The sequence below is a fragment of the Lycium ferocissimum genome, chromosome 10 (genome assembly GCF_029784015.1).
Source record: "Lycium ferocissimum isolate CSIRO_LF1 chromosome 10, AGI_CSIRO_Lferr_CH_V1, whole genome shotgun sequence".
In the NCBI taxonomy this organism is placed as follows: Eukaryota; Viridiplantae; Streptophyta; class Magnoliopsida; order Solanales; family Solanaceae; genus Lycium; species Lycium ferocissimum.
The window spans coordinates 49,659,459-49,680,695 of record NC_081351.1 but is presented as its reverse complement, the minus strand read 5'-3'; the positions used below and the strand labels follow the sequence as shown (position 1 = coordinate 49,680,695).

At 34.2% G+C, this 21,237-nt stretch overlaps 1 protein-coding gene across 1 annotated transcript; it reads right to left on the bottom strand.

The window, feature by feature from the left end:
- Window positions 1-13,600: 13,600 nt before the first annotated feature.
- Window positions 13,601-19,727, bottom strand: LOC132034192 (uncharacterized). The gene is made up of 3 exons (XM_059424473.1): window positions 19,232-19,727; window positions 17,362-17,491; window positions 13,601-14,129 (listed from the first exon to the last, which is right to left on the bottom strand). Exons 1-3 carry the CDS (start codon window positions 19,622-19,624, stop codon window positions 13,909-13,911), a joined length of 744 nt encoding a protein of 247 aa, XP_059280456.1. The 5' UTR covers window positions 19,625-19,727; the 3' UTR covers window positions 13,601-13,908.
- Window positions 19,728-21,237: the final 1,510 nt, after the last annotated feature.

Sequence of the window (21,237 nt, the reverse complement as noted above, 5' to 3'; positions counted from 1 at the left end):
CTCGTTTGAGGTTGATGGAATGATTAGATTGTGTTAACGGATGTATAATATGATATGGAACTAAGTGGAAGTGTGAAAATTGTTTCTGGTAATGCTAAATTTACTAGAATAATAAGTAGATGAGTAGTAGTATGAGTAGTAGTATGAGTCTACTTTATTTGAAATTTAAATTTTAAATAAAGATTAAGTCGTTAAGTTTTTTTAGGCTTCTGAAATTTATTTTGCAGATTTTATATAGATTTTTTGTTGTTAAATTGGCTATTTAAAGCCTTCCATGCTTAATAACAACATTGAGAGATAATTTTCAATCAATACGTTTAATCTTTTTGTTGCACCATCTTTTTAAAAATCCAACAACGGTAACAAGAGCCTCATTAGTGTTATAGGATCTGTGAGTTCATGTACAACAACAACAACAACAACAACAAGGAATCCCACAACGTAGATCCTGCAAGAGGAGACAAGTGCATCTACCCCACCTTGTAGAGGAGGCTATTTCCTAAGACTCTACCAAGAAAAGCATAAGAAAGGTCGTATACGGACAAACAAATCAAAGCAATTATGAAATGAAACAATGAAAGTAAATAAGTCATTATAAACTAATAGATACTCGCAGTAAATCAAGAGACAAGAAACTATAGAAAGAATATAACTACTGTAAGAAAGGATAAACGTGACTACCTACTAGCCTTCTACCCTAATGCGAGTCCTCCATACCCTCCTATCTAAGGTCATGTCCCTGCAGGGTGAAATGTGCCATGTCCTGTCTAATCACTTCCCCCAATATTCTCGGCCTACCTCTACCTCTTTTGAAACTGTCGCTAGCCAGCCTCTCGCACCTCCGCACTTGGGCATTTACATCTCTCCGCGTCACATGCCCAAACCATCTCAGCCTCGCTTCCCGCATCTTGTCTTCCACTGAGGCTACTCCAACCTTGTCTCGGATGACTCCATTCCTAATCCTATCGCTCCTAGTGTGCCCACACATCCATCGCAACATTCTCATTTCCGCCACTTTCATCTTCTGAACATGAGATGTAAAGAACTATTTTTAATCTGTGAGTTCATGTAAAGAACTATTTTTAATCAATGCCTATTTTCAATCAATTTTTAACCTATGCTTATTTTCAACACGCAGGGCTATATTCAACCAATATCAATTTTTAACCTGTTTTCAAGCATGGCAAGCAACAGTCTCTCTTTAAATGCCCTAAAAAATTTCACTAATGAAAACTACTAGAATTGGTCAATGAAAATGAAATGTGTATTTTGCAACTTGTGTTTTTATGGGATGTTCTGATGGAAAGAAACTCCTTACCACAAAATTTTACAAATCATAGAATTGTCCAAATTAAAGCACTTTCAAAAGAGCTTTTAAACAAAACAAGGTCATTAAGGACTCTTTTTATGCACAAAACCAGTAGAAGTAGTGGAGGAGGAGCCACCTTAAAAAACTGTGCAAGTTCAAAAGCGGTCAAAAGAATTCAACATCAACCGCCAAGAAGAAGAATATCAATCGCCAAAGCAGAAATTGAGGAGGAGCAATTTTTTAAAATTGCAGCAACTGAGGCAAAGGATGAGTGTTGAAAATTGCTTCTGTTGGTGATGATTTACTAGAATAATAAGTAGACTAGTTATATGATGAGTCTACGTTATTTGAATTTAAATTTTAAGCAAAAATTAGGTTGTTAAGTTTTTTTAGGCTTTTGAAATTATTCTGCAGATTTTCTATTGTTAAACTGGCTATTCGCTTAATAAAAACATTGAGACAATTTTCTATCAATACTTTTAACCTTTTTGTTGCACCACCTTTTAAAAAACCAACAAAAATACTCAAAACCAACAAAACAAATTGTACCAGGGTCGACTTGGACTTGTGCGTAGCACAACCATATGTCGCCTGTTTCAAAATACCTGTTTCGAACAAGTTCAGGGGTCTAGATGAAACTCCACGGAGTAAAAACTCCGGGATGACAAATCAGGACAAGTACAAGGGCCTCCCAAGCTATTCCACCTTCTTATTTAGAAAAGTTATTTCCTTTAAAAATAACTTGATTTTTCAGCTCCAGTTTAAATTATCAGTTTCAAATCTGCTGTCTTCTTATGGTTTCAATTATCTACTTACAACCTCAATTATCAGCTTATATCCGTTTTTTTTCTTTATGTGATTTTCATGTTTACTTGTGAAATGTATTTCCTTGTTATTACGTTCATACTCTAAAAAGTCTAGCTTTGCCTTTTTAGGAGATAATTTATGCGACTTATTGGTAAGTGTTTTATCGGTGATACTTAGCTCGGGATGCCCTGCTTCCATTTTCTCGAATGTAAATACCGGTCACTACGGTACAGGTGCGACCATGTAGGTTTAGACTCCAATTCAATTTATATATCTTGTTCGGTGGGAGTTCTTTTTTTTTTTTTTTTTGTGAATTATCTGTTAGGCATTGCCTAATAGTTTTTATTAATAAAACAAGAAATAAATGAGTCGATAACTTAACATTCAATCAAGTGCATTATTTAACTTCTTTTTTTAAAAAAAAAAAAAAAATGAGAGGCACATGGAGTTCATGCTTTATTATGTTACTTTGGAGATTTCAATATCTGAGACTTTATGTAGTCAATACTTTTAGAGGCTCATGATTTAGCGCAGTGAGGGTTAAGTTAATTTTAAAAATATAATTTTATCATTCTATTATAATTGAGATGTTTCAATTGTGTTGATTATGTTTGCCCTGTTAGAAATCTTACGGAAAATACTCGACCACGAACATTGTTAACAATGACACTATCCTTAAGGATATTTCACCCGATATAGGTGTATCCCCAGTATTCAACAAGCTCTTCTAGTACAAAATTAGGAGCCAGAATCTAACAAAGATTTATTTTATTATAAAACCCAGCACACTATAATATGATAGAAAGATTTGTATTGATCTCTCTCACTCAAAGGAAGAACAACTTGTGTTCATTTATAGATGAGAAAAATAAACAACTTATAAGGTGGATTCATGCTCCAACAGTCCAGAAATTGATGACCAAAATGAGGAATAATGAAGACAATAAAGGGTAGTTATATTTAGTCAAAATATTGGAAGAATTGAATTAGAAATAATGGTTAATAAATGGCTATTCAAGGAGTAAACGTCCGGCAACTAATTCATTTAACAATAAGAACATTAAAGAAGAATCAATTACAATTGTAATCGCAAGACATAGTATTCTTTTTGAGAAATTAACAATTAATTTTTCAACAGGCCCTTCCAAATTTAGATCGCTTAATTAGATTATCTATTTGTCAGCTAGATACATACAAGGTTTTTGCTTGAGATAATTAGTATCGATTGCATTCACGTCCTGTCCGAATTTTAGTGCGTGATAAGAGACCAATGAAGTCCTAAAATTGAAAGTTTTGGTATTATTTCCTTATTTTTTTGCCAAAGGCTAGACGGTTAATTACAAGTGAGCTTTCAAGAGCTTATTGATCATTAGACAACTCTCCCAGTTAATTGTTGGTTTGACCTTCAAATCCCTTATCCAATCTGTATAATTTGCTTTCTTGGACACTTAAAACATCATCTTTCCCTGTAAATTAAAAATGTTGCTTCAGTTAGTGCATGAAAACTGAAGTTAGCATTTTCAATATCAATAAACTAGCCATCAATTAAAATTTTAGAAATAAGCAAGGCTTGTGCAGTAACATGCTTTTATCAAAGGCACTGGCATATAGTTGGTCATTCTGTTATTAAGTTTTGTCATGATGTTTTTGCTTCCCATAGAATTCCTTCACCTCTTAATAATACTTTGCTCTGCCTAATTCCTAAATTTAAGAATGCTAACCTTCTTAAAAACTTTAGGCCGATAGGGCTGTGTAATACTCTTTATAAGGTTATCACCAAAATTATTGCAAATCGCCTCAAACCTTTTCTGGATAACCTAATTGGACCCCACCAAACCAGCTTTTTAAAAGGACGTCGTGCCAGCGACAACGCCATTATTGTACAGGAGCTCTTACAACACACTAATAGAAGCAAGCATAGTATAGGCAACTTACTTCTAAAAATAGACCTCGAAAGGCCTTTGATAGACTTGAATGGTCCTTTGTTTATTGTACATTAATTTTTTTTTAACTTCCCTCCTAACATCACTAAACTTATCATGCATTGCATCAGCTCTAGTAATATTGCAATCCTCGTTAATGGTACTAGAACCAACTATTTTTCTCCATCAAGAGGGATTCGTTAAGGAGACCCTATGTCTCCATATATTTTTATTCTTTGCATGGAATTATTAGCTAAGTATATCTCATACCAGGTAGACATCCTTAATTGGGAACCTATAGCTATTAGTCGTAATGGACCCCGATTCTCCCATTTATTCTTCGCTGATGATCTCACCCTAGTAGCTAAGGCTAACACAAAATCCATTCATACTATTTCTCATGTTTTACAATCTTTCTGCCAGCTTTCAGGACAAAAGATAAATCCCACTAAATCCAAGGCACTGTTCTCACCTACTTGTAACAACAATGTGCGCTGCCTTGTGCATCAATTATTTCGCATAACTAGCACGGATACTTTTGGTCGATATCTGGGCTTTCCCATACTTGGGCACCCCCCTAAGCCCTCTGATGTTCAGTTCATACTGGACAATATGAGAAACAAACTCTCAAGCTGGAAACTTCATCATCTCACCCCTACTGGACGCCTAACCCTAATAAAAGCTACTCTTAATGCGATCCCAGCTTATGCGATGCAATATTTTTCCCTCCCAAAACCAGTTTGTAAACATATTGACAAAATTCAACGCGATTTTCTGTGGGGCACTACTTATCTTAAAAAGAAAATGCATTACATCAAATGGAACACGGTTACTCTTCCCAAAACTCAAGGAGGCCTTAGCCTTTGTAAAGCTTCTCAGAAGAATTTATCATTATTAGCTAGCTTGGCTTGGAGGCTTTACACCAAAAAAAATGACCTCTGGGCCAGTACACTTATTGCTAAGTATGGCATGCACTCTACAAATTCCCCTTCCTCCTTTATTTGGTGTAACATCTTAAAAGGCAGTAAAATTTGTTCTTTAGCTGTGGCTTGGTCTCCAGGTAATGGCAAAACTCTTAGAGTTTGGGATCATAGTTGGATTCCATCCTTCCCTCCTCTTCGTTCTATTGTTTCAGGCCCATTAACGCAAAATGAGCAACATCTTACTCTAGCCAATTTCTGGGATGGGTCCAACTGGAACTGGAATGCACTTTCCTTTAATATTCCTTCACACATACAACATATCGCGTCGACCATTAAATTACGCATAGGGAGCCCAGATACTCCCTATTGGTCTGGTGAAGCAAATGGATTGTTTTCAACCAAATCAGTCTTGAAATTAATTACCCAGCCCACTCTGCCACCCTATCCCTATAATTGGATCTGGTCTCTCCCAACCTTACCAAAAATAAAATTCTTTCTATGGATCATATCCCATAATAGACTACCCACTAAATCGTATCTCCACCACATAGGTGTGACTACTTCAGCTTTCTGCCCTTCCTGTCCTTCAGTCAATGAAACCATTACTCATACTTTAATTGACTGCAGAATTGCTAGAAAGATTTGGTTAGACTTAGGTCTTAATTTGAGCAACATCCAGACTGACCCTTCTAACTGGTTGCAAACTCTTCACAATCTTAATATACCCTTGCACCATCACGATCTAACCTGGACTGAGTTTTATCCCTTTGTCCTTTGGCACATTTGGCTTAATAGAAACCACACTGCCTTCTCCCACACCTCCTCTAAACTCCATATCCATCAAATTATTATGCGAGCTACTGAGTATAAATACTCCACCGCTACAGCTAATCCTCACCCGGAAACAACAATGGTGAATATCAAATGGCATCCACCTCCCATGGCTACTTGAAACTCAATATTGATGGTGCTTATTCATCAAAAACTCATAAGGGGAGCATTGGTGGTATTTTTCGTGATCACAATGGCAATTGGGTCCTGGGGTACTATCACGCCATTTATTGCCTCAACCATACGATGGCTGAACTCATTGCACTATTACAGGGTTTACAATTAGCTTGTGACAAGAACTATACTCCTGTGGAAGTGGAAACAGACTCAGTGGAAGTACTCCATTTACTACATAAACCGCAAACTATCTTTGCTGACATCTTAACTGCTTGCAGGTTGCTTTTGAGGAGGTTGGGGACTCCAATAGTGCGACATAGTTTCAGGCAAGGTAACAAAGTAGCAGATGGACTGTCCAAGCAGGGTTTAAAGTATGGAAAGTATGATCAACCATCTATTTTGCTAACATCTCCTACAAGCGTCACCAACTTTTTGGAAGCTGACAAGCAAGGAGTAACGACTACCAAAGTAGTATCTATATCAGCGTGTCATAATCTAGCTAGTTTAGGCAATCTAATTGTATTAGCTATCAACGATAGCACGTCTGTTGCTCATCCACCTTATGTAATTACTTAGTATTAATAAAATATCCTTTCAACCAAAATATATATATATATATATATATATATATATATATATATATATATATATATATATTGAACGAGTTCATTAATTTGGTCATAGCATATTTTATCCTGTACTTTCACAAATATGTTCAGAAGAAAAAGTAAAACTATAAATTTCAAAATCTAAAAAAAAAACCCACTAGGATTTTTTTTTTTTTTTTTTTAAAAAAAAAGACTTTTGAAGATATAAAATAGTATAGTGGGCGAAAGTGTAAGATTTCATATATTTAACTGAAAATTTACATACAAAGGACAACCCATAAACTAAACCGACAAATTTAATAACTTACCTCTTGTTGTGTGCAGTGGCGGACCCAGGATTTAAGGGGTCGTAGTCTTCCTTTAAAACTAAAGCACCCAACTATGTTATTGATTTCCAGGGTGCTTTTTTAATATTTATAACCAAATTTCATATATAACTATACCTAATCTACATCAGGTTTAATGGGTCTTTGGAGCACCACCAAAATGCGCATAGGTCCGCCCCGGGTTGTGTGTCTTTAATAAACATCAGATATTTTATGTATACATCTTTTTAGAAATTGTCTAATATTATCTAATGGTACCCATGCTATAAAAAAGTTTAATGGTGCATTTGGTTAAAAACTTAGTTTTTTAGTAGTGCACCCATATTAGAAATTCTGGATTCGCCTTTGTCTCTACGTGCATATTTCCTCTTTTCTACAAATTTCAGCAGCAGACTAAATGACGCAAAATATTAAAATACAAATTTACCTGACAAACGAGAAGCCTGTTCGGGAGTCAATGAAGCTGAAAATCCTTCTACTGCATATCGATAAGTATACACTATTGCCTCTGTTGCTGCCTCCTCACTAAAAGTTTGAGGGGAAGAGAGAATTAAAAAAAATTAATAGATAAGACAATTTATACCCTAAAAAGATTGGGGGTGACACATTAAAACAAAGATTGGGGTTGATTGGTACGATGAACAAGCATATATAATCCTGGGATTAAAATTTAATACTGTCTTATTCCTTGTTTGGTTACTAATGTTAATATAAGTTGTACAAGCATTAGGATTAGAAAGATGGAGGAATAGTACCAAGATTACTTATCCCCGAATAAAACAATGAAAATGACTAAAATACCCTTGAGGTCCCTCAAACTCTTTTTCTACTAAATAAGGTGGAAGGATTTGTGTAAACAAACAACTTTTTCGTAGAAACTATGCAATGTATATTATTTTTAATATAACAAACTAAACGGTCAATAAGAAAGAATATCAGAATAACTAATCTCTGTATAACTAACTCCAGCATAACTTGTCTTCGAACCAAACCACCCCTTAAAGTATAAACATTTGAGTGCTAAAGATGACATTAAAATAAGGAAAATAGGGATATGAACCTTCCTAATACTGAGGCTAAGATTTTGACATAATCAGGATTCTTAGTATACACAATGTAAATCTTTTTGTCTTTTGGAGCTAGTTCGTCAATGCTTGCTATAATAACCGAAAAATGAGAAATTAAAACTAGAAATAAGAAAGTTGTTGATGACAAGTGTTTGCCTCGAGCCATTTCTTTATTTAAATGGATGAGGAAAAGATGGAGTGATATAATGTTTGTTGGGAGTTTAAGAACTTTGGTTTATTCAGTGATGAAGATGGTGCTAAAAGCAAATGCAGCTTGTGTATAAATTTTGTCGAAAGAAGTTTGAAATGCTAATTTAGCACTATGAGCATTAATTGAATAGGAGTAACTTAAAAGAAGTTTTAGCACTATGAGCATTAATTGAATAGGAGTAACTTAAAAGAAGTTTTAGCACTATCAGCATTAATTGAATAGGAGTAACTTAAAAGAAGTTTTAGCACTATGAGCATTAATTGAATAGGAGTAACGTAAAAGAAGTTTTAGCACTATGAGCATTAATTGAATAGGAGTAACTTAAAAGAAGTTTTAGCACTATGAGCATTAATTGAATAGGAGTAACTTAAAAGAAGTTTCATTTTGACTTGAATTTGTAGGTTAAATGCAATTACTATACAACGGAAATTAAAGAAGTGTGGGTAACTGATTTAATTTAATATTTGCAGTTTCATTTTGATCACTTTGTAGGTTAAAAGTAATTACCAAGAGAAAATAGTTTTAAAGGATTTTCCTTTCTCTTTTTGGCAATTCCATATTACTAAGAGTAATTTTTGGTTTCAACCTTTTGTTATTTTCGCATGGTATAGATAACTCTTGTGGTGTAAAGCACTTAGAACTATGGTTCAAAGTGGAAATTAATTTGTGTTTTGCAATTACTTCCAGTTGCAATATGATATCCTACATATTTCTTGAAAATTTGAAAGCAAATTATGTTTGCTAATTTTTGTACAAGCATTTAAAACGGCAGAGGCAATAAGATAACGAGTAAAGCACACTTTACACTTTTAACATTTTGGGTTTGAGAAATAATGCCCCGCCATATTTTGACTAGGACAATAAACCCTCTTAGTCTTAAATTAATAGCTAGAAATAAGTTGGATTTTTTGCATATATTTTTAAATTTATTTATATTTGATGATAAACCCACTTTATCTTTTTTCGGGGTTAAACTGTTTTTTCTTTGACAAGATATTCCCTAAACATCTTGTTATAATTATAACTATAAAACATTGCGAATTATCAATCTACAAAATGTTTTGGGGAAATGGTAGAAAAAAACTTGCGTGTCAACAATTATCCACTTTTTTTTTTCTCCCAATTATCCACTTTACAGACAAAGAAGTAGACGTGGAAAATAATTACTGAGCCGGTTATAGAACTGATTTTCGTCTATCTTCTTCTAATGCTATGAACAGATTTTCTTTGGATTAGACTAGAGAGGCTGTTGAACCCCAAAATATTTTGCTTATTTTAATTTAATTTGTTTGGTCCCCTATAAGTCCTTATAATGGAAATCGTTTTTCTCTTTTAATGTAATGTTCAGTACTACGTTTTGATATTTAATGTTTGCACATGCTCTATATATAGGTGAAATTTTGATAAAAGCAACATATTTATTAATCCAAAAAGGGCTAAATGTCCTTAACGTCTATGACTCGTCTTATTATATATGCCCTTTTGTTAACATATTAGCTGATAAAAGCTTTCAATGTTATCTATTGTCTTAAAAAATACTCCTAAACGATTTACGAATTCAAATATGCTTCCCACACTAATTGTGGAAGCCATGTCGAGTTTGCATTTGTTTCTCCCTTTTCTAGTATTAATTTTCCCTTTTCTACTATTACTAGATGTTGATGCCCGTGCGAAAATATGAGTTAACGACAAACATAATATTAGTATGATAACATTTTCGTTCGAAGAAGTATGTACAGGAAATTATTTGGTTTCATTTCATCTCAAAGTTTTTGTTCCGTTGAAATCTTTACATTCTACTGGTCCTAACCAAAACTTTAGTATAATTTAATAAAGTAACATAACTTATTATTTTTTAATTATGAGAACATTCATTTCTTAAGTTGTAAAGCACTAAGAATCTAATATTCTATCTGCTTTTTACTATAAATTTATTAGGTTTGCAAAGATATATATTTGCTTCTTAGATTGAATTGTATTTTATACAACAACCGTGAGTCATTATACATTATTCTCCTGAAGATCAATCATTTCTTATTTACTATTCACAAATAAAAATTAGAAAGTTCAGCGTATAATTCAAATGCGTAATTTATCTCGATAGATAGCAGAAAAGTTTTCAGCATGATACAATATTTGCTTATGTTCTTCTTTCATAATTACAATGATATATTGTTAATAAGTACTTTTATCATTTATATCAATTTAGTGAAAATATTTTCGTGTAGTCTCACATCATAAATGTATTTTCTTTAAAATTTAATTTAAATTCTACTAAAGTTTATGTTATATAGTTACACATCAAATTAATTTTTTGACCCATATATTTTTCTTTTATTTCAAAATTTGTTCTTATTAATGTTAATTGGTTATATAATTTCTCAAATTGCAATTATTTTATTCATTATTTTGTCAGCTTTTTAAATAAAAATTCGCTTGAATCTTTTTACTTATATTACTAATAAGTTTTATATTCAAAACACGATTAATATAACATTGTAGTTTGTGCTCCGTATCCAAAACTTTATTATATTAATGTTTACTACGAATATAAAATTTGCAAAATTTTATTAATACTTTTTAAAAGAGAAGACTTGTTTAAAAGGAAACTATTTTCCCCTCTTTGAGACAAAACAATAGCAATATTTAAACATCAGCTGATAACTTGAATTTTAATTCGATTAATTTATAGGTATAAAATATTCTATTGTTAATGTATGTAGATTGGACCTAAACAATACTTATTATTTTTTATCAAATTTTGATTTGGATAATTCTAAAATTAAATCAAACTTAAATTAGTTCAAATTATTAAATTAATTTTACATGTTTAAAACGAAACAAAGTAGAAATTTGATTTTATATTTAAACGAAGAACTACTATTTTTTAATTTTTGGTGAATACTCTTGGTTTACTCTAATTTCAAGTACTCTATCCAGTTCATTTTACTTGTCGTGTTGTCTTTTGCACGTTTTTTTTTTAAGGAAACGTCAATTAGAATTATAATTTGACTAATTTACCTTATTTATTATTTGATCTCCATTTAATATTATTTTTTCTTTTACGAGATTAATCTCTTTTCACATTTATTAGAGTAAGAATAAAAATGAAAAAGTAATTAAATTCTATCTTATTTTAAAATATAAATATTTTAAGTATATTTATTTTAGTAAACATAACAAATAAATGACATAGCGGAATAGCAAATACAACAGTTAAATATCTAAATTAGATCTCAGGCTAATATAAGAAAAGAAAGGAAATTGTATAGTTTGACTACTTAACCTTTTGAAGAAAAGCAATAATAAGCTAAGGGGTTCACGTTTTTTGTTGTACAGTGATTTCATTTGTTCCCACTAATGGGTTGATAAGCATGTGGCAATGAATCTATCATTATTGACTTAATGGGGGATACTTTGGGAATTATAAGGATATTGCCTGATTTTTTAATATGGGGTCCACGTTTTTTGCTGCACAATTGTGGATCCCCACCTTAATTTTTTTTTTTTTTTTTACATGAGTAGGAGGTTGACGACGATCCCATGCCCAAATCCACTCTTCTATAATAGTTGAAATTTTCAAGTGTAATTAACTTCTATTGACATATATGTTTTCTTTGTCAAATTTTGTAGTGCAACGCATAATTGAAGTGAAATAAGAAGTTAAATACCAATCAGATAGATGTTTGTTTCTCTTATACTACCTTTTGTTTCACATATTTGAAAAAGAAAACAAATCGCGTAGAATCATACTCTTCTATGTGTATTACTATGTGTTGCTTTATTTATTGTATATTTAGATATTTTGTTGTCTTATTTTTCTTGAAATCTTGCATCGACTACATTTCTTTTGAGCTGAGGGTCTATCGGAAACAACCGCTCTACCCAAAAAAGTAGAGGTAAGGTCTGCGTATATCCTACCCTCCCCAGAATCCACTTGTGAGATTACACTAGGTATGTTGTTGTTGTTGGTGGATTTGAAAATGAAGACAAACTTGTCATTTAACCAACCTTCCTTGTTTAAATGAGTTTGAGGTTGTTACTAAAAAGAGCCAAAATCCGGGTCACATAATACAAATGATCATCGTATTGTTAGGTTGTTATAGTTCACAGAATGCGATTTGTGTCAAATCGTTGTACTTATAAAATCTAAATCAAATTCTAGTATATAAGTGTCCTAGAACCCCTACTTTAACATCAAGAGCTAAGCAAAAGAAAAAGTAGACTAGAAAAAATTAGTGGACACCTCAATTTTGGGAAAATAAAAATGGAGGGGAAAGAAGTGAAAGTATTTGTGGTAATATCATTATTAATGCTTATCATTTTTGTAGAAGGATCCATGGCAGTTGAAGATTATGGTAGCTGCCTCGTTGACTGCATCAAAGACAAAGTTCTTGATTGTATTTTCAACCCTGCGACTTGTATTCCTACTTGTGCTGCAAAATGTGCCATACAAGTTCCTTCTTCAACATCAGCTGCTGCAAATTATGCTTGTAACATTGGATGCACCTTGAGCCAATGCAAGAACTTCATGATCCTTAACGGTTTGTACCTCTCTATACGTATGCAGTCAAACCTCTCTATAACAACGTTATTTGTCCGAATATATTTTGGTTGGTATAGCGAAATGTTGTTATAGAGAACATTTAATATAACATAAACATGAAAAATCGGTTCCAGAAAAGAACTTGGAAAGTTATAGTGAAATGTCAGTGAGTGGATGTAAAGAAGTCTTGACTTTATATACAAGATGATAATGTCCTTAATTAACTTACTATCCATTACTTAATTTTTAATATTTCGGATGGAAAGAAGCTTGGAGGATGCATGGCTAGTTGCAGCGACGAGAATTGTGCCAAGCACAAGACAGTAGCTGATTGAAGAACTTGTAACTATGTAATATAGCTTAATAATAAATGTTCGCCTCTATTTGTTCTAAGTGGTGTGATCAAATGTTGAATATATGAAAAATTTATATTTCAGTTTATTAATTTCTAGCAGTGTCGCTTCAACGTTAATTTGTAGTTGTGTTATTATAGAAGTAATTCTTTTACTGAACTTGTTGCTTCTTATTCTTCAGAATTTTGGATATGAAGTCGGGACCAAAGTCTAATTTCATAATCAAAGTTTGAAAAACTGAAGTTCTAATTCAAGTCTGCATTTGAACTTCATTCAAACTAGAGTCTAAAGTTAGGCTCCGCAAAACTCAACTTTAAGCCTATCTGAATTTGGAAACTCCGCATCCGCATGTCTGAAGTTGATTTTAAGGCGGTTAAACTTTAAAAACTTTATAAATTTTGGCTATTCTATAAATAAAGGTCCTAAAAACGGCTATATGTGCACTTCACCCATTACAATATGTGAGACTTATCTGCCAAATTTGAAGGATAGAACTATTTGTCCACTTTTACCAATGAAAGGTTCTTGCACCTAACATCTTTGCAAACTGTCACCCAAAAATATTTAAAAAGATTATAAGTAGAAGAAAAAGAATAGGACAGCACATTGATAAGATGTTCTGCAAATGCGCAGAAAACGTCGTCATGACTTGACATTACACAGCCCAGTAGAGCAAAAATTATTGGGGCATTAGCAATTTGATATACAATTCAGTTACTGATTCCAAAACTGAGATACTAATCAACTACTCAACCTATTTTAACTTAGCACAAATGAACAAGATCATGCGGTAAATTACATCAGCTACCAATGCCAATGTCCCAAACTGTGGAATCCTCCTTTTCATAATAAGCATGATGAAATTTCAGACAAGTGCTTCAGTAAAAATCATTTAGATTTCTTTTGATCAGAAACTCTTGCTCCCGCAATCTTGACAACAGGATGATCCTTTGGTTGGATAAGCTTCAAAGCTGGATGAACCCTCAGATCACCCATTAACAACTTTTGGTTAACATCCAACTCGCTTAAGTCGACCTCAATGTAGGGAGGGATGACATCCGCTGGGCATAGAAACTTTACCGTTCTCTTGATGATGTTCAAATATGACCCTACCAAATTGGTTAACCGATGATTACTAAAAAACAAAATTAAATAAAGAAAAACGAAATTGCAAGCAAATACGGAATGGATATGGCTCAGATGTTATCCGTGATTCCTTTCATCATTTTATCATTCAGCAAGGACACACTCTGAAATTGACCATCAATTCTAAGAGAAACCCTAATTATGTAGCTCACTATCTCATTATAATCAGATTGCATATATTAGCTGAAAGATCAGACGCCCTGGGTCCCATAAACAAATATGGACTCATGTTCTAAAGCAATATTGAGAGAGAGAGTCAGCGTGTGTGTTTGTGAGAGAGAGAGATAGAGAGAGATAAAGAGAGAGGAGAGAGAAACAAAGGTATAATTTGGGCTATCACTATTTGAAATTAAAAAGATGCCTAGTTAAGATTTAGTCTATACGCTTTATCCCTCTTTTACTTGCTCCAATCTCTGTAATTATTTTTTTTGGCGTCAGATGGGAGAAAAGCAAGTTAAAAGCCTTTAGGACTTAGTCGTATATCTGAAGTTATAATGACTTAAGCATGTTATTACAGCTGATCTACACAGTATCCTCTCCAATACAACCTCCACTAAGTGACTGCAAACATTCTTTTGAGAAAAGTATTGAGTTGTATGCCCATCTAACAAATTTATGTTCCATCAATTCCATTAAGAGAATATTGCTATTTACATGCAAACTCTATTTGACTTTTTTTTTTTTTTTTTTTAAGGTATTTTATAAATGATCAGCAGTAAGAAAGTGCTGTCAAAATCTGTACATGTGCAGCAAAAAAGAAGCTCAGGAAAACTTCTAAACCTGTAGTGATTCTACCACATCTAGAATAGATTCAGCCGCATCGTTTGTTCCAATTTACACCAAAAACAAAATAAAGCTATACATTTAGATTTTATCTTCTGAATTTTGTTTTGCATGTCTTGGAAACATCTTTTAGTTCTCTTAATCCAACCAGTTAACCAAATAGCAGCTGGTGCAGTGTTCCATTTTGATTGTCTTGTAAGTACTAACAGGTAAGATTCTAGAACACTTTAACCCAAACTCTTCCTCCTAAGAATTCATTGTGTTTCTTCTAAAACATCATGGAAATTACAGTTGATGACTAGAGGATAACATAAAATATGTTACCAACAACAACAATAACAACAACAACAACCCAGTGAAATCCCACAACGTGGGGTCTGGGGAGGGTAGAGTGTACGCAGATCTTACTCCTACCAAGGTAGGACGGCTGTTTCCGAAAGACCCTCGGCTCAATAAAAAGCATAAAAGAGGTCAGATAAGGCTAAGAAATTCAAAGCGATATGGAAATGCAAATAACGAAAGCAACACAAATAAAATAGAAAGTAAGGAAATAAAAAATAAATAAATCGAGCACAAGAAATTATCTTTGCGATAATGCGCCTACTAATAAGGAAGGATAACGAGACTATCTACTAGCCTACTACCCTAATATAGATCCTCCAAACCCTCCTATCTAAGGCCATGTCCTCATGTGAAGTCAGAATGCGCCATGTCTCGTCTAATCACCTCTCCCCAATACTTCTTCGCCTACCCCTACCTCTTCTTCGAAAACCATCCGCCAACCTCTCACACCTCCGCACTGGGGCATATGTGTCTCTCCTCTTCACATGCCCAAACCATCTGAGTCTTGCTTCCCGCATCTTGTCTTCGACCGAGGCCACTCCCACCTTGTCCCGAATAACCTCATTCCTAATCCTGTCACTCCTGGGGTGCCCACACATCCATTTCAACATTCTCATCTCGGCAACTTTCATCTTTTGAACGTGAGAGATCTTAACTGGCTAACACTTTGCCCCATACAACATAGTCAGTCTAACCACCACTTTGTAGAACTTGCCCTTAAGTTGTGGTGGCATCTTCTTGTCACATAGCACTCCGGAAGCGAACCTCCATTTCATCCACCCCGCCCAATACGATGTGTGACATCATCGTCAATCTCACACGCTCTTGCATGATAGACCAAAGATACTTGAAACTACTTTTCTTCCGGATGGCACGGGTACCAAGCCTCACTTCCACGCCAACCTCCCGAGGCGCTTCATCGAACTTGCACTCAAGTACTCGTCTTGGTCCTCTCAAATTAAACCCTTTAGACTCCAAGGTATGTCTACAACCCTCCGAAGCTTAGCGTTAACTCCGCTACGAGTCTCGTCAATCAGGACTATGTCATCCGCGAAAAGCATACACCATGGCACCTAACCTTGAATTTTCCGCGTCAATCCATCCATCACCAAGGCAAATAAAAACGGACTAAGAGCTGATCCTTGATGCAACCCCATCACAACTGGGAAGTGCTCTAAAATATGTTACCATTCTCAAAAAAAGAAGATGACAGAAAATGACTGCAAGGCCTTTTTCAGAGAGGAAGAGGTGACTAAACCATAAATGATAATGTAATGGGATGCTCTAACTTTTATCAATTCTATCTGGAAGGAAGATTTGAGAAAGAGCTTCACCACTCCAATTACCTTAATCCTTAACGAAATGGACAACTGAATGAAGAGATTACAAACCGATCAGTTTGGCAGGATGTTACAATAAAGGATTTCAAAATCACTCACTGAGAGACTAAAGAAGGAAATCATCAAATTAATTTTAGGGACAACAGACGAATGCCTTGATCATCAACTACGGCACGGAGAACCTGGAGGGGTCTAAGCAAACTTGACATGATGAAGGCCTAAGACATAAGATTGTGCTAACTGGACTTCCTCCTGAATAGTAAAATGATAGGACCTGATCAAAAATGGTTTCAACAGATGACACATCCCGTCTCTATGGCCAGGCTGTCAGTGCTTGTTAATGGCACACCAGCGGAGTTTTCTTGTCTTCGATCCCCAAGGCTTAGATAAATAGCAGGAAATCACCTAACATGTTTTACCTATGTTGGGATTTGAACCCTGGTCTCCCGTGGTTCATTCCAGTTTCATCAACCGCTAGACCACACCCTTGGGTGCTCTACCTTTAGAAACTTCTAAATGTCAATCATAACCATAAAATATTTGCATCGAACGAATTCATGAAAACTAGTCGTTATACCTCTGAATAAAGAACTGATGCAGGTGTAACATATGATAAGCTAGTTTCAATACATCCCCGCATAAAACAGCATAGTAAAGAAATTAAAGACTTCACAAATATAAATATCTTAGCAAGTACAAAGAGGAAAAAGCAGATGTATGTATTACTCACCTTTCTTCAAACCGGGGGACACATCCTCTCCTATAAATACAAGAGGAACTTCAACCTTTAATAAAGCACTTGGTGGAGCTCTTATAAAGGTAACATTAAGAGGTGCATCTGAACCAGATTCCAGATGAACCTGAAACATTGAAATAGATAAATCAGCACATTGCACTGCTAAAACCCATCTAAAGCTCTGTTTGTCTCTAACAGCTTCATAAAAGGTCTTTCTTTTGAACCAAGTTAGCAGTTAAGGGTCTTTCTTTTGAACCGAGTTAAGCAGTTCCCTGAGTTTCAACCCCTGCTAAACACACATATCTCAGCAGGCTGATAAATATATCCCACTGTGGACTTTTTTCCATCATTCAGTTTCGAATGTCACAAAACTAGTGTCAAGAATAGTCCACTAATTATCATCAAACCCTAAATGTGAATATTATACTTCCAAATAGGAAGTTTTGAAAGCTATTTCACAACAACTTTGTTGCTTTCACATGTGGCTTCTTACTTTATGGGACAATACAACCAGTGTTTGCCAACATCACTACAAAAGCTAACATCAACTCCTATATTTAACCATCTAATCCACCAAACTTCTTAGCACCCAGCTTTTTTCAAGCATATATCTGCTCAAGAAGCTCCACTTTTTCCTTTAAGTGTGTGAAACTATGTTCAAATCCAAGGGTGTAACCTAGCGGTCAATGAAGTGAGTGAAAATCCAGGAAAACCAGGTTCAAATCCTAGAGACAAAAAAACACCAAGTGATTCTTCTTATATGCCTAAACTTTGGTGGTTAGAGTTACTAGGTACATGTGCTAGTGGGAGGTAGCAAGTACTCTATACCCCGTTAAATGTTGATGTGTGCGCAATCTGACTCGGACACTACCATTATCAGAAGGAAATGTGTCAACTCATAACCAATGACCTAAACCTAGTCTAGTCCTACAGTGCAGTCAGCTTCAAAGCTAACCTTATTCAGATAAGAAGCATTATTGACGAATCCACAGGTTAGGGGACTGATAAGTTGTCAGTTGCTGATTACTCAAAAGCAAGCAAAGTAAAAGACAAGAAGCTAAGATTAAAAGGAAAAAATATCAGTCAGAAGGAATATTTTGATGAATCTTTTCCCGGAGTTAAAAAAAACTTGTTTTTCCTGACCCAAATCTATTTTCCACTCAACACATACTAACAAAGAGGACCAACAAAACAATGTTGCTCGTATTCATATTAAAAGTGTCCTGAGACATAAGCTTGTCCAACATAATGGATTCTGCATAGCACCCAAGGGTGTGACCTAGTGGTCCATGAAGTAGGTTGAGAACCATGAGGTATCAGGTGCAAATCTCAGCAAAGATAAAAACATTAGGTGATTTCTTCCCATCTGTCCTAGCCTTGGTGGACAGAGTTACCTGGTACTTGTCGATGGTGGGAGGTGTCAGGTATACTGTGAAATTAGTTGAGGTGCGCGCAAGTTGGCCCGTACACTACAGTCAGGAAAAATGGCAATGTTGGTGATTGGAGATAACTATCTTCAATTATTAGAGTAGGTCTTACTTCGTATTTGTTAATTCATTACTGGTTTACACGACTTCAGGCAGATAAATCAGCTATAAAAGCTATGCTTGTCAATGGAATAGGTGATCTTGGATTAACTGCTGGGATTTCGGGTTGCTTTCAAAAAACTGCTTACTCGTATAAGCTATCAACCAACCAAACCGTCCATAAAAGATAATGCTAGCATAACTAATCCCCGCATTACTAAAGTACGATTCTTATACACCCTACTAAACAGCCCATAACTTTCAACAAACTAGAACCTGCTTACTCCTATATCTAGATGAATTCAAAGTAACAAAATGTAATAGAGGCAAAAAATTACCTTTCTGGGCAAAACCCGAACCTTCTCAATAACATCAGTCGATTCAAAATGAGGTCTAACTTCAAGATCAAACAACCTAGACAAGAAATGAGACCTGCCAAGATGAGTAACAAGTTTCCTAATCTGATTAGACTTTACAGATATGAGCCTTTTATTACCACCATGTTGACCATCCTCTTGTTCAAACACAATACTAGGTACCCTTCCAGCTTTCCTCTCTTTAGCAGAGATGTTCTTGCCCGAAGCGACACGAACAACTGCATGAATAGTTTCATCGTATTTGGGGTCGGGTTTAGGGTAATGTTGTTCTAGGTCTGGTGGAACAATGGCGGCGGCGGCGGTGTTGCTCAAGAAACGGAAATGGTGGAGGGATTGTATGCGTCGGATCAACATTTTTGAGTTGGAGAGAGTGGGCAGAGGTGGGGTTAACGAGGGTTTTGATTTTGAGTTGCTCTTTGTTAGTTAGGGTGTGTTTGGTAAGGATGAAATATTATGTTTTCCAATTTTTGGCTGGTCAAATTGTTTTGGAAGAGATTTTCTGTAGGAAAAGAAGATATTCACCCCTCAACCCCCACTACCCCGCCCCATAAAGTTTTGCTAAGGACCCATTTGGCCATGAGAATTAGTCGCTTTTTTCAGAATTTTTTTCACTTTTTTTGAAAATTAGTGCTTGGCATCGAAAATTTTAAATACAACTTTGAAGTTGTATTTACAAGTTGGAAAAAAACCAAAACCTTGTTTTCACTATTTCACTTTATGTTTTTTACCCTTGCTTTTGTTTTTTCCTTTTTCAAATTTAACCCTAGAATATGCAATAGTAAATAAGATTTGGGTAACTAGAAATTTGTAATATCAAAAAGACCATTGTGATATTCCGTTATTAACTTTGCTTTCTTTTTTAACTTTTTCTTTATTAAAAAAAGAATTTTAGACCTTAGTTTATTATCTGTGGTTAACTTAACTGCAATGGGTGTAAACACCCAGTGCGTATAAGTTTTAACCATTCCCTCTTCCTCAAAGGGGAGGGATTGTAGTATGTGACTTTGAAGTTTCATTCTCTTTGAAAGTTGTTTTCACTAATGTATCAGCTGTTTTAATATAATTGTGTAATCACTTGTTTTGATTCAACTAACTGAATATGTTTATGAATTATTTTGAGTGCTTTTGCTAGTTTTTAGAGATTGAGGTATAAATCATATTTCTTGTTTTTTAGAAAAACTGCATTCAAACAACTAAATATTATTTGCAAAAACTATAACCAAACACAACTCCAACGCCAATTTCAAAAATTCCAAATAAAGTGATTTTTTTTTTGTTTCTATGGCCAAGCGCCTACTAAATTAAATATAAATGAATTTGTGATAATATTTTTTAACTTACTTACCAAACACTAAAAGTAACAAGCCCACTTAATAATAAATAAGAAACTCACTTAATTTTCAAGAAAATATTTTCCTTCATACCAAACACACCCTTAATGTTGGCACTGTGGGCTGTACAATTTTTACACAGGTAAAGAAAACGTAGCGAAAGGGAAAATTTCCCTTATTTGTTCTTTCTAATTTTCTGTTTCTATTTGTTTTCTTTTGATTGATTCACCGATCTGGGGTTCTATTAGTAAATATCCTCTCTGATTAGTCTAAGATTAGGGACTAGGAGCGTTAATGGTTTCCTGAAAATCGTAGAATCAACTAAACCAAATATTTATATAACGGATTATTTTATTTTGTTATAAAACTTTTGGTTTCCAAGTAAATTTGGTACTGAATAATTATGAGACTTTTATTTCCTTAAAACAAACTTAAAAAAATATTACAACGCAATCGAATAAATTTATATAGATACAATATATTATATATTATTAAGTTAACAATAACGAAATTAAATTGATCCGGTAATTTTCAGTAGCGAGCTATTATGGTATTACTTTTTTCCTCATTTTTTTCAATTCTTTTATATTTTTTTGTGATTTTTCTCTAAAATTTTTAGTGATGGTACCCATTATT